General features: G+C 43.4%; 1 protein-coding gene across 5 annotated transcripts in view; it reads right to left on the bottom strand.

Moving 5' to 3' along the window:
* Positions 1–23,930, bottom strand: part of Adamtsl3 (ADAMTS like 3) — a 336,164-nt gene that overhangs the window by 170,409 nt on the left and 141,825 nt on the right. For all 5 annotated transcript variants that reach the window (XM_045145013.1, XM_045145012.1, XM_045145015.1 and 2 more), the window contains exon 7: positions 13,315–13,441. In XM_045145013.1, coding sequence (XP_045000948.1) covers positions 13,315–13,441 — 127 coding nt within the window. The remainder of the gene's footprint in view (positions 1–13,314; positions 13,442–23,930) is intronic.

Below are 23,930 nucleotides of genomic sequence, written 5' to 3'. Positions count from 1 at the left end.
TTGTTTGTAGTGGCTGGAGGCCCTGGCACACCCATTCCCCCTGCCTCTTTCTCTCTCTCAAATAAATGAATAAATAAAATATATTTTTTAAAAAGTTGGGCCTGGGCTGGAGAGATGGCTTAGTGGTTAAGCGCTTGCCTGTGAAGCCTAAGGACCCCGGTTCAAGGCTCGGTTCCCCAGGTCCCACGTTAGCCAGATGCACAAGGGGGCGCACGCGTCTGGAGTTCGTTTGCAGTGGCTGGAAGCCCTGGCGCGCCCATTCTCTCTCTCCCTCTATCTGTCTTTCTCTCTGTGTCTGTCGCTCTCAAATAAATAAATAAATCATTTAAAAAAAAAAAAAGTTGGGCCAGGCATGGTGGCGCATGCCTTTAATCCCAGCACTCAGGAGGCAGAGATAGGAGGATTGTTGTGAGCTCGAGGCCACCCTGAGACTCCATAGTGAATTCCAGGTCAGCCTGGACTAGAGAGAAACCCTACCTTGAAAATCAAAAAACGAAAACCACAAAAAAAAAGTTGGGATCCATGACTGTGGTGGTTTGAATGTGAATGTGTGTTCCTTACAGCCTGAGGCACTTTTTGATCAAAATGAAGCTCTCTATGTAAGTATTCAGCAGTCAGAGCACAGCTGGAGGAGGTAGATCACGGGGAGCCGAAGGTCCTGAGCTCAGACTTCTAGGTGTGTAGAGCCAGCTTTGATTCTGGCTGCTCGTTCTGCCTCTCTGCTGTGGCTGTGGCTGTATGAAGACAGCCAGGTTCTTCCGCCATGATGACGCTTTCCCTGGAATCTGTAAGCCTGAAATAAACCCTTTCCTCCCATAAGCTGGTTCTGACCAGTTACTTGCCCCAGCAATGACAAGGCAACTGCAACAATGACCTGACTTCTTACTACCTGGCCCCACCCCCTAAGGGCTCCACTATCACCCACTCAATAGCATCCCAGCCTGGAGATCAAACCTTGAGCACATGTGCCTTTGTTAGACATTTAAGATCCAAGCCATCCCGCTGAGGTTTGATTGACAGATAGAACATGTGCAACGGGATGCGACTTCTTAGATCATTGATTTTAGATCGCGTATTTATCTTTGCTTCTTTTCACCTGACAGGTTGCTAGTGCTGGTCTACGCCCTGCTACCTGAATTTTCTTTATCTTGCCTGTTTCAACAGGCTGCTTCTAGGCCTCCTGGCAAGCTGTCCCTAGTTCTAGAGCTATCTTGGAACTGGACACCACGCTGAGGGAAGGGCAAGTGTAAGAACTGCAGGAACAGGCTATCGTAGGCCTTGGCAACCTCCCGTCCCTAAAGGGCAGATGCTGCTGGAGGCCCGCGCAAGGCTGCCGTGAGATCGCCTGTGTGCCAGGGCTTCTGAGCCCAGTGGTTAAAGCATGCCTGAGGGAGGAGAGGCTTCTGTCGTGTCCCACACCACTTCTGTCGTGTTGGTGATAAGAGGCCCACATCTGGGAACATCTGGATCTGTCGGTAGTGGTGGTGGCGGCAAGCGGTTCATGCTGGACAGTTTTTCAAATCCTCTCATTGTGATCCTTGATATTGCTATTCATAGCGCCATCTTCCAGGTCTTCTTGTTACTTCAAAAAATATGTATTTGTGTGTGTGTGTGTGTGTGTGTTGTGCATGCATGTGTGTATGCTTATGTGTGTGAGTATATGTGTATTTGTGAGTATATATGCATGCATATGTGTACACATGCATGTGGAGGTTGTACATTGAGGTAGGGTATCTTTCTTAATCATGTTCCAACTTTTTTTTTTTTTTTTTTTTTTTTGGTTTTTTGAGAAGGGTCTTACTCTAGCTCAGATTCACTATGTACTCTCATGTTGGCCGCAAACTCATAATGATTCTCCTCCCTCTGCCTCTCGAGTGCTGGGATTAAAGGCGTGCACCACCATGCCCACTTTATGCCATTTTTTTTTAAATTATTTATTTATTTATTTGAGAGCAACAGACACAGAGAGAAAGACAGATAGAGGGAGAGAGAGAGAATGGGCGCGCCAGGGCTTCCAGCCTCTGCTAACGAACTCCAGACGCGTGCGCCCCCTTGTGCATCTGGCTAACGTGGGACCTGGGGAACCGAGCCTTGAACCGGGGTCCTTAGGCTTCACAGGCAAGCGCTTAACCGCTAAGCCATCTCTCCAGCCCTATGCCATTTTTTTTTGGAGACTGTTTCTCGCTGAATCTGGAGCTCATGAATTTGGCTACACTAGCGACTCCCTGTCTGTGCCTCTTCAGTGTTTGGATAACAGGTGTGCACCACCATGCCAGGTTTTTATGGGATGCTAGGAATCCAAACTCAGGTCCTCATGTATTCATGGTAAGCAACTCACTGGCTGAGCCATCTCTTCAGGCCATCCCCTCAAGTTTTTCTATGTTTAGTTTCCTACTTTGGATTATAGTCCTGCATGGTGGCACACATCTATAGCCCTAGCACTTGGGAAGTAGAGGAAGAAGGATCAGGGATTCAAGGACACCTTTGGCTGCATGAGAGTCAGTTCCAAATAAACAACAAACAAACATAAAAATGTCATATGGGAAATTGTACCCACAATATTAACTAATCAATACTATCAGTTTCAACCTAGACAGATTATATCAGGTTGTTTATTTTCACTAGTAAACCCAACAGAATCATACCAAACTCTCTCTCTCCATACATACACACACACACACACACACACACACATATATATGTATATATGTATATATATATATATATATATATACACACACACACACACACACACACACACACACCCATATCTGTATATTCCAAGATAACACACAAAAAAAGTGTTTCAGTGACTCACGTTAGCAACATCTCCACTTTTCTATTCTTGGGTTTTGATTTTATTTTCATGTTGGTTGGATTTGTTTTTACTGAATGCAGTTTCACTCAAATAGTTTTCACGATACTTTCTCAACCTTCACTTTATTCCTTTTTCTCTGACCTAAGTGTACACACACTATTTCCAAGGAATAAATGAGATTTTTGTTTTAAAAAAAGGGGGAGAGGAAGAAAGGTATTTAGTAAATACTAGTGCTATAATAATTGAACCTTGTAGAAAAATAATGTTTGCCTTTACAAGGAAATAACAGATATGAAGTATTTTGCCAACTGAAAGAAAACTGTGTTTGGTAATGCCCTCATATGCCCATTGCCACCTGGCATCATTTAGACTAACGACAACACCTCTGTTCTGCTTCGTAGGATGGGAGCTTCAACTTTTCACAACTGGAGTAAACAAATTAGCTTCAAGTTCAACTGTCACTGTGGATGCGATGGGTGGCCAAGCAGAATGGGCGAGAGGAAAATCCTGAGCCTGCAGCTGGAGGATGACTTTCTGCTGATAGAGATCAGCACAGCTGGAATATGTGGGGGGGAGGAGGAGGAGAAGCAGGAAGAGGGAAAGCTGGAGGGGAATCGCATTTTTAAGTAGGAATACAAAGGGATTGGACTTGGTGAGCAGAACCGCAGCGAGCTGCAAGCTGACTCCTCTCCCTCCGCCCTTCCCTCAGCCACTCATGCTTTCACCCCTCCCTGACGACTGCTGAATCGGCAAACACAGGCCCTTCGGATTTGGGCCCTGTATAAATGCAAAAGCATGCACACTGAACCTGGAGGCATATTTATTTACTGGCTTAAAATTAAAATGTCCTTACATGAAGAAAGCAAGACAACCAGTCGTGTGTCTAGCCATGTGATAGATTTGCTGCTCTCTTCCACAGCTCGCTTTTAACAGCAGGCGGCGGACAGGGTTGGGATACACGACTCTGATAGCAAAGTTCTATCCCGATGTTCCTGAGCATGCCACTGTGCCTCTTTCCTTCCCCACGTGCTGCATCTAAGAAACAGAGAGGGCTGGAGAGATGGCTTAGCGGTTAAGTGCTTGCCTGTGAAGCCTAAGGACCCCAGTTCGAGGCTCGATTCCCCAGGTCCCACGTTAGCCAGATGCACAAGGGGGTGCACGCGTCTGGAGTTCGTTTGCAGAGGCTGGAAGCCCTGGCGCGCCCATTCTCTCTCTCTCCCTCTGTCTTTCTCTCTGTGTCTGTCGCTCTCAAATAAATAAATAAATAATTTTAAAAAAAAAGAAACAGAGAGGCGGGCAGGACTAAGATAGTCCATTACCTTGGGACTTTGTTGGGGCTGAAAAGGATTAACCAGTGGCACATCCAAATCAGCTGTGCAGGCTGGTGACACACACAGTTACCCAGACTTGCCCCCAGAAATTCCAGGGCAGGGTTAGGGGATTAGAAGGTAGCAAAGATTGTCCACATGATCGGGACTTGTCTGCTGAGTAAGGACTCAAGGAACTGGGCTCCACCAAGGAGAAATAGGCGTGGGTTGGCTGAAGCCCTCCTTGATTCCACTCTACTTTGTCCCCAGTACTATAAATCTTGGTTCACATTCCACCCTGTGGAATGTCCAGCTCTCCTTGGAGCATAGCTTGGTCTGATGTTAAGCCGTGTGGCTGCTTATGAGCTGTGAGACCTTGAACAAAGTGCTTAATTTCTCCACTCACACCAAATGGGGACATGTAATTGTATGTACCCGATAGGCTTGTGATCTTAGTAAATCAAATCACCCAGAAAAAAAGCTTGCCCAGTACCTGATGCCAAACAAGCATACAACTGGCAGAGTGAGACCACCACCATCATCATCATCACCATCATCTTTACTGCCCTGGCAACTGTTATTATTAACTAACTTTCATTTGGTTGGTGGATGTGACTTTTGGAATTGTGGGCTTTGGCTACCAACAGGCTGGGTTTCTCTCAGTGTCCTTGGGAATTGCTGCTGTAGAGATGTTGTTGGTTCATGTGGGCTCTGTCTGTTCAGGTCAACACCCTCTCACTGGGGACACACCAGAAGCCAAGTAGGGTGGTAGATGAGGTGTGAAAGGGCCATAGTAGCTCCCATGTCAGGGAGTGAGTTAGTATAACACAAACACCCTCTCGCCCACAGGTAACCACAATGGTATGTACGAAGATAACCAAGGGGGAAGTTCACAGGATGTAGGAGGGGACGTCACACCAACTTGCTTTTGTGGTACATACAACTTTCCTGAGCCCCTTAATGCCACCTCTGTCAAGTCTTTTCATAATGATTTTGGGGGAAAAAAAGTATATAAGATCTTAGGTCTCATTTTTCTAGTCTCCATTCAATCCTAAGGGCTGTTGGTTTTTTTTTTTTTTTTTGGTTTATTTTTATTTATTTATTTGAGGGCAACAGATAAAGAGAGAGAGAGAATGGGCGTGCCACGGCCTCCAGCCACTGCAAATGAACTTCAGATATGTGCACCCCTTTGTGCATCTGGCTAATATGGGTCCTGGGGAATCGAGCCTCAAACCAGGGTCCTTAGGCTTCACAAGCAAGTGCTTAACCAATAAGCCATCTCTCCAGCCCTTCTTGTTGGTTTATTTTGGTTTATTTATTTGAGAGTGAAAGATAGAGAGACAGAAAGAGGCAGAGAGAGAGAGAGAGAGAGAGAGAGAGAGAGAGAGACTATTTTTTTTAAGAGTAAACTACAGTTATACTTAAAAGATTCCAGAGCTATAAGACGTCTCAGAGCTTGCCCATGCTAACACCCTTACTATGCAACTGAAAAAGCCAAGACTCCAGTCAGTTGAACGTCTTGCCTATGATTGCAGACTGCTACTAGCCAAGCTCAGGCTATTATAACAGTTTTTGGCATCCAGGCCAGGCCTATTGCACAACACTACCCAGCCCCACTGAAATCATAATGGGAAGCAGAACCATGCCTGGCCAGATGTGCTCACTCATTCGCTCCATGTTAACTGAGCTCCTAGGATGTGCTTGGTACTGGACCAGCACTAGGAATAAAATGGACAACACAATACACAGAGTGCCTGCCCTTGCAAAGCTTTGCTAAAGGGAGAGGCCAGTTAAACCAATAAAAGGTGAAGTTACTTTTGCAATAAAGATTACAAAGGAACTAAACATAAAGAAGAGCCAGGGCTGGAGAGATGGCTTAGCGGTTAAGGCATTAGCCTGCAAAGCCAAAGGACCCAGGTTTGATTCCCCAGGACCCACGTTAGCCAGATACACAAGAGGATTCATGTGTCTGGAGTTCGTTTGCAGTGGCTGGAAGCCCTGGTGAGCCCATTCTCTCCCCCCTCTCTCTCCATTTGTCTCTCTCTCCCTCTTTCTCTGTTAAATAAATAAATAAGAACTGGCTTCAGGAGGACTGGACAAAGAAAGCCTGCCTGAAATGGGGCCTAAGCTCAAGGGTGAGAAGCAGGCAGTCATGTTAAGAGGAGGAGGCATATTCCAGGTCAAGGGATGGATCAGTGCAAAGACTCACGGGAGAAAGTATTCTTGGCATTCTAAAATCTTCGACAAGGTGGGAGAGATTGCTTAGTGGTCAAGGCACTTGCCTACAAAGCCAAAGGATTCAGGTTCAACTCTCCAAGACCCATGTAAAGCCAGATGCACAAGGTGGTACAAGCATCTGGAGTTTGTTTGCAGCAGCTAGAGGCCCTGGCATGCCCATTCTCTCTCTCTCTCAAATAAATAAATAAAAATAAAAATATTTAAAAATCTACAAAATCAATGTGATTGGACCTTAGTGTATGAGGGACAGATGACAGCAAATGTAATAGAGGCCAGATGCCAGGCTTTGGAATGACTATGGACCTTACTGTAAGTGTGAAGACACACAACAGAGGACATCCATGGTCTCTTCTGTCTCACTGTGGAAAATGATCTATTACATTCTATTCTTCTATTCTATTACATTCTATTCTTCTCAAAGGTCCACTTGTCATTTTTCTCCTTTTTCTCTCTCTGTGGAAGGCTCATAGACAGGCAAAACCATGCAAACAAGCCAGGCAAGCACTGGTATGCCGGCTCTCAATTTCTAGCCCCAAGCTTTTTGCTCCATGACACACAGCCTTCCCGGTGAACTGAGTGGAAGGAGACATCCCGCTGGATACAGCAGTGTCTTTGGTTTGAATCTTCCATTACCAGCCAGAGTTCCAGAGTGAGTATGAGAGCATGATCAATCAGAACCTTGCCATAGGAACGTGAAAAGACAGAAAAGGTGATGCATGAAGAAAGAAGGAAGAAAAACAATGTTCACCTTTAGTAAATCTTTAATTTCTGACTCACTCTCCCTTGAGATGGATTAAGCTGAATTTGTAGGCTAACTCTGGAAGTGACAATCAGAGCGAATTAGCAGTGTGAGCAGTGCATGAGGAGGAAACCTCAAACCTCACAGCCCACCCACCCTGGGATTCAGCGTCAGAAGAACCTACAGGTGCGGCGGGGATATGACAGTGTCACAAGTCAAGTCAGGAGCTGGTGTTGCCGCTGGGCCTTGGCTGTCAGCTTCCCAGCAGGATTAGTTGCCACCAAGCAACTTTTGCCCTTTCATGGATAAGATCAAAATAACAGACAAATTTACAAGTATATCTAAGTCCCTGAAATGCCATGTTGAGACTCTCGAAACACATGTGTTTGCTTCTTTGTTGAAGTTCTTATCTTAAACTTGATTGATTCTTCCCCACATTGTACGCCTATATCGAAACATCACTTGTAATCCACACATATGTATAATTAGGATTGGTCAATTAAAATACTATTCGATAAAATTTCTGTGTGTGTGTGTGTTTTCATGTATAGAGGATGCATATGTATGCAAGTTCACATGCACACGTATGTGCTAGAGAACAACCTCAGGTATTGCTCCTCAGACACTGCCAACCTTTCATGAAATGAGGTCTCTACTGGCCTAGAACTCAAGTAGGCTAGACTGGCCAAGGAACCCCAGGGTTCTGCCTGCCTCTGCCTCCCCAGCACCGTGATTCCAAGGGTGAGCCACCACGCCCGGCTGTATTTATTTACTTATTTAGAGAGAGAAAGAGGATGGGCAGGCCAGGGCCTTTTTCAGACACTGTGAATGAACTCCAGATGCGTGCGCCCCCTTGTGTGCATGAGCGACATTGCATGCTTGCGTCACCTTTTGCATCTGGCTATATGTGGGACCTGGAAATTTCGGACCAGCTTTCTTAGGCTTCGCAGGCAAAAGCCTTAACCGCTAAGCAATCACTCCAGCCCCATGCCCAGATTTTGAATCATGAATTCTGGGGATCATACTTAGGTCCTCATTATTGCAAGACAAGCAGTTTACTGACTGAGCTATCTCTCCAGACCGATTGATTTATGTATTTTACATTAAAAAAAATTCTGTACAGTGAGGATCACCAGTTTTCTCTCTTAAAAATCTGAGTGGCCTTCAGTTCCCTTTTCCAACATGCGAAGCTACTTATGCTGGTTGTTGGTCTGGTCCCCTCTTCTCTCGGAACAGGAAATTGGTGTGTTATATCTGGATTCGTTTCTGATTTTTCTCATAGCGAAGGTTTTGGCTCCAGGCTCTTCTACCTTGTGTCTGCCTCTCTGTGTGATGGAAATGACATCCTGTGTGCAGCCTCCTGCATTTTATCCAGTGAACGGCTGTGCCAATAGCATCTCACTGCCATGTCCTGACTCAAGGACAGTCCCTGGGAAGGCTGGAATGATGGCTTGGCAAGGTGTGGACTTAGGAGCTGTGTGGACCCTGCAGGCTGCTGAGATGCACACTCAGGGGGCGCCATGGCTTTATTTCCCACATTTCTTTCACACAAAGCATGATTACAGGGAAGTGCTTCCATATGGCCTAAGGGAAACCCCAGCCAAGCCTGCCTCTGCTGGCCAGTTTCAGAGCCACGACAACCGGGAAGGGGCCATCATGAGAATCAAATGCATGAAACACCATGCTTTCATATGGAAGTGGGAATTCTCCACCTTCTGCCTTAGCATCTCGCACGTGGCCCTAGACCCAAGGAGATGCCAGCCCCTGTGTGTCACTCACCCTGTCTGAGCACTACAGCTCCCTTTCTTAGCAGAAATTGATTTAAAAAAGAGAGAGAGAGAGAGCTGACACATTTCAGAGCTTCTTAACCTGGAATGTCCCAAATGGGCATAAGGACTTCGAGAGTTCCCCTGCCCAAAACCACCACACAAAAAAGAAGGGAAAACGAAGTGACAAATTTGGAGCTTATGACTACACATGCATTTTCCTGGGGAGGTACTACTTAAGTTTCAGTAGATTCTCAAAAGGATCTATAATCCAAAAGCTGACAGTAAATGAGGGGAGAACGGGGAGCCAGGCGGGTTAGAGAGAGGGAAAGGGAGAGGGAAAGAGGCAGAGGAGAGGCAGGGTCTCCCCCAGAGTCAGGCACTATGAAGACAGGCCAACACAACACTCTGGCCCACGGCCCTTTCCATCTCAGGGTCTCCTCTCCACGTTTCCCCCAAACAGTGAATTTTCACTGGACTACCCTGGCTCAATTATAATAGGTTTGATCACTCCGGAAACTCAATAAGATGAGATCTTCTTTGATGAAATTTCCAAACCTTGTAAGGCCAGCCCTTACCTTTCCAGCACACTGAACCAAGCTGCCTGTCATGTCCCCCACCTGTGCTCTCTCCCATGGGCTTTCTTGTGTTACATGGGGGTAATTCTGGTCAATCAGACAGAAGTCCCTGGGAGGACACCCCTTCCTGAACGAAGGACACAGAATTGAAAAAAAAAATGCCTTTCCCATTATCTTCTTCCTTATTACCTTGGATATGTACATGCTGTCTAACCGTCCAACTTTGTAGCCACACAGAGAAAAGCCACCCTCTTGGGATGTGGGAAGAGAAGAGCCTGGATCCTGAATGATGTCACAGGACAGTGTACGGCACCCTCCCCACTCTCGGCAACACACTCCAGGCCTCCTGTCAGAGGATACGCATAGCTCCAAAGTTCAGAAGCTGGGCTTTCGATGATTTTCAGCATTTGCATTCCTCATCGATGTATCACCATTCAGAGCCTCGTGCTTCATGAAGTCCCTAGATTGAACCCTCTGTGACATCATGGTTTCCACATAACCCTCACAGCTGCTCCTCTACCTTTTACTCCCATCAGTGAGCTCCGTCTCCTTCGTCCCCCAGGAACAAACACAAATCTCCAGCAGTCCTTACTCTTAGTGGCCAACTCTACCTCTTAACAGTTGATCAGAGCCAGTGGGATGGGACACATATGATTTTCCACCATATTCTCCAGCTCAGCATATATGGTTACTTGGCTCTTGTCACAGCGCTGGTCTGTCCACTCTCTTCTGGGAAAATCCCTTTCTTTATCCCCTCTCACCTTTTCTCACCTCATTAACTCATTGCAATCAGCTTTCTGTTTTTAACCCTGAAAATTCATTGAAAATTCTCTTGTGAATGGCACAAATAATCCTCAAATTGCCACAAAGAAATGTGTGGTCCTGGGTTCCATTTGTCCTCACAGGAGCACTTATCATGGCTACTCACTGCCATCTTGTTCAGATTTCTGGTTCTGTTGCTTCTGGGGCTCTGTTCTTGCTAAGCTCCATATTGAACCTACTCATATTTTTCATTCCTTCACAGCTGAATTACCTGACACTTCTCCACTGGCTAAATAAGTTGACCTTTAGTACTCCTCAGGACATAACCTGTGGCATGCCCTCTTTGGGTGACGCACTTACAAGCATGACAAAATACCACAGATAAGGGTGACTTGCCATTAGCCATCATGGTCTGAGATGTTTCAAACCAACTATCCTGCCACAAACAAAATACACTCAACAGCTGTTTGAAGACATCACAAGGGTGCCAAATAATTGACTTCCTATGAGGCCCTGCGTTGTTAAGAGAAGGAAAATCCAGGGAGGTGAGCACTTTCTCTTCCTATGTGTCTTTTTTTCATGAACTCTTTTTTTTCTCCAAAGGATAGCAAATACACCTAACCAGCTGCTCAAGCTGAAAGAATTTTCTTTATCCCAGCCTGAGTATTCATTTCCTTTATTACTCAAACAACTGATGAAGTCTGATTTGGTAATTCTTCCTCCTACATACTTTCCTTTCTGAATGGTCCCGTCCTCAACCTCTCCTGTTATGCTGCTTTAGACCTAGGACTCATTACTTCAAGCACCCTTGAGTGTTGAAAAGAAGCCTCTTGTTGGAACGCCCTGCTTTCAGCATCCCCACACAGGTGAGCAGCAAATCTGCATCACTCCACTGCCCAAGTGGACTTACTGACTCCACTCATCCTAAAATGCCAAGCACACCAATGGGAGCTTTTATAGTGGACTCCCCAAAGTCATCCTGTCTTCCTTCTCCCTAGCCAATGGGCTTTCAAAACTGAGCAACATATAAGCAGGACCTCAACAAAGCCAGGCTGGTCGGACGTGCATGTGCCTATAATCCCAGCTCTCAGGAGGCTTCAGAAGGAACCACAGAAAGTAGAGGTCCCCTGGAACGACACAGTGATATCTTTTCTCTCTAAAAAAAAAAAAAAAAAAGACATGAAACATCAGGCTGGAGAGATGGCTTAGCAGTTAAGGCACTTGACTGCAAAGCCTAAGGACCTAGGTTTGATTCCCCAGTACCCACATAAGGCAGATGCACAAGGTGATGCATGCATCTGGAGTTCATTTGCATTGATTGGAGGCCCTAGAACTCCCATTCTCTCTGCTTCTTTTCTCTCTCATAAATAAAGAGAACAGTTAAAAAAACAAAACAAAACTAACAAGAATAAAATTCTAGGACTTTCTCTAGTGTCATACTATGTTGGGCCCTGAAAGGCCCGGGTGTGAGGCCTAGTGGAACTCCCTGAGCCTAGGTAAAGTGTGGTGATCTGCCTCGGACTCAACAAGACACCTAATGGCTTCTGGCCTGCTACTTCTGCGCAGGAGTTGGAATTATCATTTCAATAGTCACAATTTACTATTGGCTCTTACCTTTCTCCCCATCCTAAAATCCCCGCCTTCGTCCCCAACATCTTATAGGCAACTGCTTGTAACAATAAAGCGAGTTCCTGCTTCCACAAGACTCCCAACTCAGTGTGGTTTTTCTCCAGTGAATAGGAGAGATTTTGAGTCATCTGACTCGTCCACCCTTCTCCTCAACCCCTTGGGGGAACCAGCTGGCCTGGTCCCTCCTCAGCACTACCTGCCCGCCAGGGAGGAGCCCAGCAATACTATGCATGAACTAAGTGTTTCTTCTGCTTGGAAGATCTTCCCTCCTCTCCTTCCTTTTTCCCTTCCTATATAATGTTCTTTCCAACTGAGAAATAAATAGTATCCAACTTTATAAGATACATCAGCAAATTCAGATAAACATAAGACTTAAAGGTAAAAAACAAAACTATAAAAGTATTGGCAGAAAATGTGCACCCCTGCAAGGCAGGGGACACAACCTTAAGGCCAAATTCAGCCTGCAGCTTATATTTTAAAATGAAATTTTACTGGAACACAGCCATGCTCATTTGTTCGTGAGTGCTTTTGCTTGTCAGTGGTGGTTCTGAGTAGTTGGGAACAAAGACTATATGCTGCGTAAAACCCAAAATATTGACTACTTGGTCTTGAACACATAGGGTTGCCCTCTGGAATTAAGGGATTTAAACTAAGGCAGATAGGACTGAAATGAGAAAAAAAAAAAAAAAAACTTCTTCATAAATGTAACATAGAAAAATTGGTTTTATAAAAATGAAAGTCAAAGGCAAACTGAAAATCACATTTGAAATAGGTATGACAGATACAGGAGTAACATTCATGATATATTAAAGGGTTTCCAACTACCAAGGCTCAGGAACTTTGCAGAAGAGTGGGCAGAAAGATTATAAGAGCCACCATAATCATGCCCAGAGGCATTGCCTCCCCCCAATACTGGCTGCTGCTCTCACCATGTATAATCCACAACCGCATGGGGAAGACCAGGAACCCCACTGAGGAGGGCCCTCAGTGGAATAGGGTCAGAGAGGAGGGAAAAGATGGTACCAACACATAACATAGCCACACAAAGAATGCTCTTAGTAAAAACATTATAGATGGATAAATTGCTCTAATAGGTTATTGAAATCGAAAAGCATATAGGCAATAAACACTATGGCATTTTCTACCACTTGAGACATCACAGGAAGGAAATACAGAGGAATTATTGCCTCACAGTTTACCTGAGAGATACTTTTAAGCTGTTTAAAAGTTTACCACCAAATAGTTTAAAAATGATAACACTTTGTATTGGTAAAGGTTCAAAAGACCTAAGGAGCCTTTAAAAAAGATAATGGGAACAAAAATTTTGTACACATTTTTTTGAAAGAAATTTCCTTCCAGAAAACTGGTCAAAGTTATTTCCAATCAGAGAAGCTTAGCAGTAGGAATATGTTATTCAGGTAACATTCCAAAGCCCGTCTTGCTTTACGGTAACATAGAATTGTGTTTCGAGACCTACTTTGGTCAGGAGACACGTGTGACTTGGCCTGACCCCGCACCAGCCTGCAGGTGGAGCCGTCGCCTGCGCAGACTCCACAGTTGTCTTCCTTGGCCTTACTGCCCAGCTGCCGGTCACACCCCACAGCCTGCACAAGAAAGAGAGGGTCAGGTACCTTGCTTACGATGTTATCCTGCTTAGATTCCTGGGCTGTCTTTATGAGCTTTATAAACCTGAATGACAGGAGATCTTCGAAGCTGGAGAGATGGCTTAGCAGCTAAGCACTTGCCTGTGAAGCCTAAGGATCCCAGGGTCGAGGCTCAGTTCTTCAGTACCCACATAAGCCAGATGCACAAGGTAGTGCATGTATCTGGAGTTCATTTGCAGTGGCTGGAGGCCCTGGTGTGCCCATTCTCTCTCTCTCTCTCTGTGTGTGTGTGTTGCTCTTAAATAAATGAATAAATAAATAAAATAGAAAGATCTTCGCATCTAGTATCATTTGCTTGATCCTTATGCAAGGCTGCCCAAACAAGAAAGGTTGAAACGGTCACTCCTTACTCCTTTTTAGTTATATTACCTTCAGATATTTTTCCTGCATATAAAAGTTATAGATGGCATTTCTTCTTCCACTTTCTGCTTACCTGGGCCCCCCTCTACCCTATATTGAGACAGAGTCTCTGTAGCCCAGGCAGGCCCGTGGACTTGAGGATGACCTCAGTACAGAACAGATTTCTGCTCTTCCTACTTTCCCCGGCTGCAACTGCAGGAGGCAACGTCACACTGGGCTCATGCCACGCTGGGGGTTGAACCCAGGACCTCATGCATGCTAAATGAACACTCTACCAACTACATCCCTAGCTCCTCTCCCTACCCCTTTGCTCTCTATCCCTACTTTTTTTCCAGCCTCTCATTTCCTCCTGCATCTGCTATGCATCCTTCTGGCCCACCCCACCTGCATGCACCATCGCCTACATCCATGTATCCATCACATTCTGCATCTTTACATCCACATCTACTTTAAAAAAACTGTTATCAATACCTACACTTATAGTTCCACCTTTATATAATTTTATCCACATTATAGAGTCATCTTTTTGTCTACCGAGTTGCTTATATCTGTGTGTATTGCTAGCTTGAAATCTTCCTTACATGGAAAGTGGTTTATTTTACAAATAAGTCTTTCACATAATGTGTATCCAATAATATTAATTGATCTGATGATTTCTTTCTATTTTTTGGAGTCCACTGAGGCATTTTATTCATATGTATGTTTTCTTTACACCCCTAGAAAAAGAATCCCAGAATTCTCCCTCCGGGGTTTTTGTCCATGATGCCAGCTGAGGTGGTCAGTACCACGAGGCCCAACTAACAGGATAGGAGCAAGCTATTCTGACATTTTTTCTAAGTCTTTGAGTTGTACGTCAAATCTGGGACTGATCACTGCACACTTGTTTAACCTGTCTGTGAGGTTCACAACAATCTTCCTAGCTGTGTGATCACTGACGTTTTCAAACTCACTAATGTAACCATGCTTCACACTCACCATTAGAAACCGGTCAAGGGTTTTGGAGCATGGCTTAAAAAGGACCTGGTGTTCACCTCTTTTGGCAGCATTGTTGACGCTCTTGAGAGCATCTGCCAGGACATTCACACACACCATGATGGCCGCATGGAAAGATGGCAGAAAGAGCTGATGATTTATTTCTACCTCCCATAGTTGTCCAACTTTATTTATAAATCTAATGTTTAGTGTGGGAACTTTGGAGGCACATGGGCATATTCAGATATGACTCACCCCTATCTTTCAAAGGGCAGAATGCTGAGCAATTCCGACTCAATTTCTTCAACAGTAAAACAGAGGTAAGAGTGCTAACGTGTACCTCACAAAGGGTCTGAAGAGGATTAAACGAGAAAATACACATGAAACCTGGGTGACTGCATCGTTATAAAGAATTCAGGAAGTGGGTCAATTTTATTATTTCTTTGTTTTTCACTCTGTTTGACGTGGGGAAGAGCCCATGCTGTGGGTGGTGGAGCTGCCAAATAGCTCTATGCCCCAGGTGCTGACGAGAAAATAAAACTGGAAGAAGTTCAGGCCACATCTAGAGACATTTCTTTACAGAATTTTGGTGTTGAAGGGAAGGAGAAAGATGAAATGAATGTTTCAGGGAGAGGAGGAACAGTTCCAAGGAAGTTTAGGGGATAGTCTGTGTGCTAAGACGTTTTCAAACTCACACAGGGCTGTCAGGAACAAAGGGTCTACATTTGTTCTGTAGATGCTGAGAGGCACTAGGTTAAGTATAATTTAGTACAATATAAAAAGTCTGAAAACCCAAAGGTTTTTTTTTTTGGTGGGAAAACTATAGAAAATAATAAACTATTGTATGAGTAGCTGGATCCAATGACTTTTGTGATTCTTTCAGTAGGATTACATGACTTTAAAGATTGTAATAAATATTTTTTTACCGAACGCACACCATGTGCTTGGCATTATGCCATAAATGTTGCCCATAGTATTTCATTTCTTTCTTCGTAATAGTTGTATGATACAGGTGAGCTCTTTTATCTCCTCATTTTGCAAATAAGGGCCCTCAATCTTACTGAGGCTAGATGACTTGCCCGCATGGCATGGCTAGCATATGGTATCAATGACAGTTTAAATCCAGATCATCTAATGCCAGCATCTCAACACTATATCCTGCTTTATTCTACCTCTGCTCCACAGACAGACAGCCAAGATCCCTACATAGGATAAGGCTCTATATGAATATTTACAAGTACATGTGGAATAGCTTAAGACTGATTGATCCTGGAAACATACTTACATGGTTGGGATTTGACCACTGAGTAACTTGTGTTCATGCAACTTTCTCCAAAGGGAATAATTATGCCATGAAATTAAAGACACATTCTTCCTGGGCCAAGCTCTGTCCTCACATGTCACTGTCCCTGAGCACTTTGCATTTCATGAGAATGAGAATTGAGTTCACTTCCCCCCCCCCACCTCTCTCTCTCATCATCCAGGAAGGGTGTGGGCTGAGGAACAAGGATTGGCTTGTTTTGAAAACTGTTTAGAACCTTGCAAATTCTTGAGCAACGGAATTCCTCCCTGATCACTTGTATTTGCTTCATAATTTTTTAAAGTTAAAATTCATCCAAATCTTACAGCCAAATAAAGCATGTGAAAATATATCACAGGAGAATGATATCTGAAAATGTATGATTGCCTTGTGATTCATCAAGTATAAGCCAGAAAATATAAGCCCTTGAAATTGAGGGAAGACTGAAGTTTGGCTTTCATAGCCCTCAATTGTGGTTAAGAAGCAACTTTTAAAATATTATCCGAAGTGTTTTCAACTTCTGTGACAAGGTATCTAATTATAGTGATTTATAAACTGCTAACTGATAAATATATCAAATGTATTAGCATCAAGCAAATAATCATTTTCTATAATTCTAAACACTACAAGAATAAATAAACAAGACAAGATTTTTATCTTATAATATAGTTGATGAGACAAGTTAAAAGTTATAAGATGGTGGTAGTATAAACACATTTTTAAATATATGAGCAGTGCTTTTTGGAAGATATATTCATCTATAAACATAGCTTCAGCAAAGAATATTTCATAGTTACTACAGATAGAGTTTAAGTAAGTGCCATAAATCCAAATTAGGTAAAATGTGAATTTTCCAGATAAATCAAAATTAATCCTTCAACAACCAAGGTTTTTGAATGAACTTTTGTTTGAGATCTCTGAAAGTTGGATTCTACATTAGAGGAAATTCTAAGATTTCTGGCTTAAAAATCAAAATTTATGGAGTTATGGTAGTCATAAGAATATTCATATATAGGCAGGGTCTAGTGATGCATGCCTTTAATCCCAGCACTCGAGAGGCAGAGGTAGGAGGATCACTGTGAGTACAAAGCCACCCTGAGTCTACATAGTGAGTTCCAGGTTAGCCTGGGCTAGAGTGAGACCCTACCTTGAGAAATAAAAAAACAAAAAGAATATTCACAAATATTTTGTTCTCCTCTCAGCCCACACAAGGATTGTATTTTCTTAACTCCCATTAGAACTCACCTATAGTCACTAGCTATCTTTGGTCAATGAAATATGAACCCAATTGATCCAGGTCACTTATGTAAGGTTTAAGGTTCAGCATGAGACTTTCATGGTCTCTTTCTTTCCATTGAAGCTATGTAAAAAGTGTGCTCAACTGAAACCTCCCTTGGCCTGGGTTTCTTCCACATCCCAGGAGCAGAGGCTTCTGATGACCTATGTTGGGCAACAGCATTAGCAAGAAGCAGCCTTTAATTGTTTTCAGCCACTAGGCTTTGGGGATTGTTGGTTTCTGTAGGAAAACCTAGTATATAAACCACAGGGTACAATTTAATCATTTTTACATAAAACACTTGTGACAGAAAGATAATTTTTTTGAATAATTGAAAGTTTCATATCAAAATCCAAATATCTGGCTTCTCTTGACAAAAAACAAAACACCACCAAATGACAAATAAAATAAGACCATTGACATGCTGATATTCCCTTGTTTCCTTCACAGTGATAGCATGAGCATGATTCTCCAAATCACCATCACTTCCATCACTCACTGTGCCTGGACCTGAGCAGTTTCTCTCCAGGGCAACGTGTGTGTGCATATGTACATGTTTGTATGTCAACATTTGAGTCTGAATCTATACTGAGCTATCTATATGTAATTCACCTAGTGTATTGAATGTTCTACACCAGAATCACATTCAGCTTTCTGAAAAATAACTGCACAAAAAGTATCATTAGCTGTTAAGTAAGACAGGCACCTTTGATGGCAGTAACCTGTCTCCACAGTTAATGTTTTTTCTTTATTCTCTATGTTTTTAATTTTATTTATTTATTTGCAAGGATAGAGAGAAGAGGAGAGAAGAGAAGAGAGGCAGACACAGAGAGAATGGGCATGCCAGAGCCTCTAGCCACTGCAAATGAACGCCAGATGCATGTGCCCCTTGTGCATCTGGCTTACGTGGGTCCTGGTGAATCAATTGAACCTGGGTCTTTTGGCTTTGCAGACAAACGTCTTATCACTAAGCCATTTCTCCAGCCCCATCTTTCTTTCTTTTTATTACTTATTTGAGAGCGCAAGAGAGATGCAGATACAGAGAGATATAGATAGACAGAGAGAGACTGGAAGGGGGGAGAATGGGTGTGCCAGGGGCTCCAGTGGCTGAAAACAAATTCCAGATGCAAGCGCCACCTTGTGCATCTGGCTTATGTGGGCCCTGGGAAATCAAACCTGGGTCCTTTGGTTTCACAGGTAAGTACCTTAACCACTAAGCCATTTCTCCACCCCTGACCTTTCTTGTGGTTTTAACAAAGAATCTGGAAAACCTGACAAAGATCAAGTCAAGGTCACCTAGACACTCAGACTCCCTCTTGCAGACCACCTAGGGTAAACTGTCTTCTACTACTGAACTTACCATGGCAGAACTGTGTCTGTCCTCCTTCCTTCTTGAACTGTCACTGCAAACTGAGCATGCTCAGGAGTGTGCCTGCCTCCAGTGACTTTCTTTATGAATTGTGAAATGTATAGGTCCTGTGCTTTCTTTCCTTGGGGAGAGCATTGATTTGGAAATAACCTCAGTGCTCATATTATCTGCTGGTAGTGTCTTCTGGCCTTGAGCTCACCAAGATATGAATCCATGGTGGACAGTCATGGATGGTATCATCAGCTTAGTGCCACAGCTAAGAAAAATGGATGCTGAACTTAGAATGCTTAGCACCAATTTTTTTGTCATTTAGCTAGTTATATGTAGTTTGTAATTTTCTAATTATGTATAAGCAACTGAGTGCTTGTGTTCCCCCTAAAATACAAAATGAGCTGAGAGCATAATCTCCAAAGCGATAATATTTTGGGTGGGACTTTTGGGAAGTGATTAGATCATGAGGGCGGAACCTCAAGAATGGGATTAGTGCCCTTAGAAAACAGGCCCTGGAGGCCTCTCTTGTCCCTTCCAACAAGTGAGGACACAGCCATCCATGAGCCAGGAAGTGGCTTCTCGTTGAAGAGTAAATCTGCCAGTGCTTTGATCTGGGACTTCCTTCCTCTAGAATCGTAAGAAATAAACTTGTTATTTATGAGCCAGATACACTGTAGTGGTTTGTTCCAGCAGCCCAAATACACTGAGGTACTCTGGAGAAATTACCTAGCCTCTATCATGATCACTTCCCTTGTAAACAGAGGAAGGTTTTCTATAACCTACTTCTTCAGGTGATGATGAGCTAACAAGTAAGGTGCCTGGGTTAATGCCAAATCCCCGGAAAGCACCCAGTGTCATTTATTATTTTTGTCATGAATTCTATGTAGCTTCATCTACCCAGTTGTAAGAATTCAGTAAATATCAATGAGAAATAAGAATGGTCTGCAGATCTGGCCTGATAAATCTCAGAAACAGAAGCAAATTCCACTTGGTGAGTATGGTTGTCTCGTGTGTGCCGTTCTCAAGCTAATGGAAAGCTGTTCCCAAGAGCTTTGTGACACAGTCATTCAAATGAGTAAATCATAAACACACTTGTAAGACTTGTTTGTAGTCTGTGCCAAATGCTCATCAGGGCTCTTTCAGTAGTCCTGAGGCCAGAAGAGTGAGTCATACAGTTTGCTTTCTCTCCCTTAACACCTACTAATGCCAAGGGCCACACTGTACAGAAAAAACAGAATTTACATACACATTACCCTGTGGAAAGAAGGACATTGAGTATAACTGAAAAGTGCTTGGGTCTTTTCAGTCTGGTAGCCTGGTCAGAAAAGCGCTTAGCTTTCAACAACTAATATTACCTGTTACTGCTCTAAAGAGTGGGATTGCCGGCTAGAGAGATGGTTTAGTGGTTAAGGTGCTTGCCTTTAAAGCCTACGGACCCATGCTTGACTCTCCAGATCCTGCATAAGCCAGATGCACAAAGGTGAGGCAAGCACAAGGTTACACATGCCCACTAGGTGGCGTAGGCCTCTGGAGTTCAATTGTAGTGGCTGAGGCCCTGGCATACCAACTGTCTCTCCCTCAGCCTATGTCTAAAATAAAGAATGAATTGAAAAAGAGTGGGATTGCCCCCTTGGGATCACAAAAACATGATGGCAATCACTCATTTCAGATGAGCTAATTCTGCACTGAAAACCACCCTTCTCCTGAAAACTTCAAATGCTGGGGATTACTGGAACAAACCAAAAGGGTCCAAGGCCCATGAGCACCAGGAGACACAGGGAACACAAAGTAGGGTTGAAAGAGAGAATGGGCGCATCAGGACCTCCAGGAACTGCAAACGAATTCCAGATGCACGTGCCACCTTACGTATCTGGCTTACATGGGTACTGGGGAATAGAGCCTCAAACAGGGGTCCTTGGGCTTCACAGGTAAGCACTTAACCACTAAGCCATCTCTCCAGCCATAAATTGTTTTTAATAATAACAAATGCATATTAATTTAAAAAGAACTGCATTCCAGTCTAGGGAGATGGCTCAGTGATTAAAGGTGCTTGCTGACAAAGCCTGCCTGGCAGGGTTTGATTCCCTATTACCCATGTACAGCCAGATGCACAAATGCTACTACATATGTTTGGAGTTTACAGATGCAAAAGGCCCTGGTACATCCATTCTTTCTCTCTCTCTCTCTCTCTCTCTCTCTCTCTCTCTCTCTCTCTCTCTCTCTCTTTTTCTCTCTCTCTCCTCTCAGTCTCTCTCTCCCTCTCTCACAAAATAAATGAATAAAATACTTTGAAAAAAGAAATACATTCCATTAATAAGGTATTGGGAAACAACAACTATATTCCCATAGAAAGGTGATGAAGACTATGTAGTGGGAGAATGCAAAAGTGCGCGGTGTCCATAGAAGGAAATCACTGACAGCATGTGGCCTACAGGAATGGGATTCTAAGCTTTGACCTGTGGGAAGATTTGTCAACAGAAAGCGTCACACAAGATGAAGCAATGGCAGGAGATGAAGAGACAGAAATTGGTAGGCAGCTGTGGTGGTTTGATTAGGTGTCCCCCATAAACTCAGGTGTTCTGAATGCTAGGTTCCCAGCTGATGGAGATTTGAGAACTAACACCTCCTGGAGGTGGTGTATTGTTGGGGGTGAGCTTATGGGTATTATAGTTTCCCTTGTCAGTGTTTGGCACACTCTTCTGTTGCTACTGTCCACCTTATGTTGGGCAGGGGGTGATGTACACCCTCTGCTTATGCCATCATATTCCCTGCCATTGTGGAGCGCCCCCTCGAGTCCATAAACCAAAATAAATCCCTTTTTCCCCAAAAGCTGCTCTGGGCCGGGTGATTTCTTCCAGCAATGCGAACCTGACTGCAACAGCAGCTAAGGAGGCTGGCCTTGGGATAGAGAGGAGACAGTATGACTAGATTTTCTTTTTTAAAGAATGAAACAACAGGGGAGATATAGCACAGGCACCTGCATGTAAATGACTGTAATGTAATTTCAGAAAAGTAATGTTGAGAATTACAGAACTGAAGTAGAAATGAAAATGAAAAGGAACAGCACTTAGCGTACCTAACACATATAGACCTTCTGGTTTATATGGGCCTATTTTCAGGGCATGCTGAGTTGTTCCCAGGGAAACATCAAGCCTGAGTTTGAAAATTCAGGATTAGAGGTTGAGAGAGAAATAAAAGAGTGATCAAGAAACTTAAACATTCTCTGAGTTTGTGAGTAGAAGGGCCTGTTTGTTTAATTGGGGGACCAGGTGGTGCAGGAGTGAGCAGCAAGCACCCATGTCCTCCAGGAGGGAGACTATCATAAATCAAATAGTCACAAAAATAAACATGGAATTATAAAATGTTATCAGTGTAATTAAAAGGTGTTATGATTAAATAAGGAGAGCTATTTTAGGTGAGGCAATCACAGAACGTCTCTTATGGGCGTTAAAAGTTGATACTCTCAAGATGAGAAAAAGTAGGCAGGAGCAAGCACGAGAGATTAAAAAAAAGATAAAAATGAAGGACAGCTGGAAATTTCTGAAAAACTGCAAGACTAAGCAACCTATTTCTGCATAACACATGGACAAAGGACAAGTCTCAAGACTAAGTAAAAGCTAGATTGAATGTAATGAAAATGAAAGCAACTTGGCAACATGAGTGGGATTCGATGAAAGCCATGCATAAAGGGAAGTTTTATATATATATGTAAGGCTGGAAAGATGGATCAACCACTAAGGTGCTTTCTTGCAAAGCTTAATGGCCAGGGTTCTATTCCCCAGTACCCACATAAAGACAGATGCACAGAGTGGTGTATGCATCTGGAGTTTGCAGCAGCTACAGGCCCTGGCACACCCATTCTCTCTTTCAAAAAAATTTTTAAAAAGATAAAAAAGAATAAAGAAGGAAGATCTAACATGAAACAGTTAAGCTTCCACCTTAGTAAACTCAGAAAGCAAAGCAAGTTAAATCCAAATTAAGCAGAAGAAAATAACTAATAAAAATTAGAGGAAAAAACACATTGGAAGTGATGGGAAATCAAAAGATTATAATACCAAACACTGGTTTCTAAAAGGATTAATAACACTGGTGTCTTATAATCAACCTTTGGATGAACTAATAGAACAAAGAAAAAATAAACAAAATTCTAATATCAGAAAGGAAAGTGAAGAGGGCTTGGGGATGGCTCAGTGGATAAAAGTGCCTGAGACATTAACATGAAGACCAGAGTTCAGATCCCCCAGCATTCATGGAAGTGGAAAGGGGAGGGGTTCAACAGCCTGCCTGTAATCCCAACACTTAGGAAGTAGAGACAGGGATCTGCAAGACAATCTGAGCTCAAGTGAGAGCCCAGTAAATAATGTGGAGACTGATGGAAGAAGGCACTGATGTCAACCTTTGGCCTCTACACTTACAAACATACATACGCATACTCATACACATGCACGCATGCACATGCTCACGCACATGCACACGCGCACACACACACACGGAAATAAAAGAAGCCAGTTTGAAAAGGCTACATATGGATTGGATATTGCTCAGTGGTTAAAGGTGCTTGTGTGCAAAGCCTAATGGCCCACTTTCAATTCCCTAGTATCCACATAAAGTCAGATACACAAAGACACATAAGCCTGGAGTTCCGGAGTTCATCTGTAGCAGTAAGAGGCCCTGACAAGCCCATCCTCTCTCTCTCTCTCATAAATAAATTAAATACTTGATAAGGCTACATACTATATTATTCCAACTATATGAGTCTCTGAGAAGGTAAAACTATGGAGAGAGCAAAAAACTTAGTGATTACCAGTAGTGGAGGGGAAGAGAAAAAGTAGAGAGGATTTGAGGGGAGTGAAACTACTCTCTATGGCACCTGTAATGGATACATGTTGCTATGTATGTGTCGAAGCCTCTTGAATGTATATCATCAAAAGAAACCCCTAAATCAGCATAATGACGCATGCCTGGAATCCCAGCACCCCAGCGGCTGAAGTAGGAGTATTGTATGTTTGAAGATAGCCTGGGCTAAGTAGTTATTTTGAGGGCAGTATGGACTATATAGCAAGATCTTGTCTCAGAAATGAAAAAGAGAGAGAAAGACATAGAGATATATGGGTGATAGATAGATAGATAGATAGATAGATAGATAGATAGATAGATAGAT

The sequence above is a fragment of the Jaculus jaculus genome, chromosome 3 (genome assembly GCF_020740685.1).
Source record: "Jaculus jaculus isolate mJacJac1 chromosome 3, mJacJac1.mat.Y.cur, whole genome shotgun sequence".
In the NCBI taxonomy this organism is placed as follows: domain Eukaryota; kingdom Metazoa; phylum Chordata; class Mammalia; order Rodentia; family Dipodidae; genus Jaculus; species Jaculus jaculus.
Note: the sequence above shows the minus strand (reverse complement) of the source record. Positions and strands in the feature narration are given on the sequence as shown.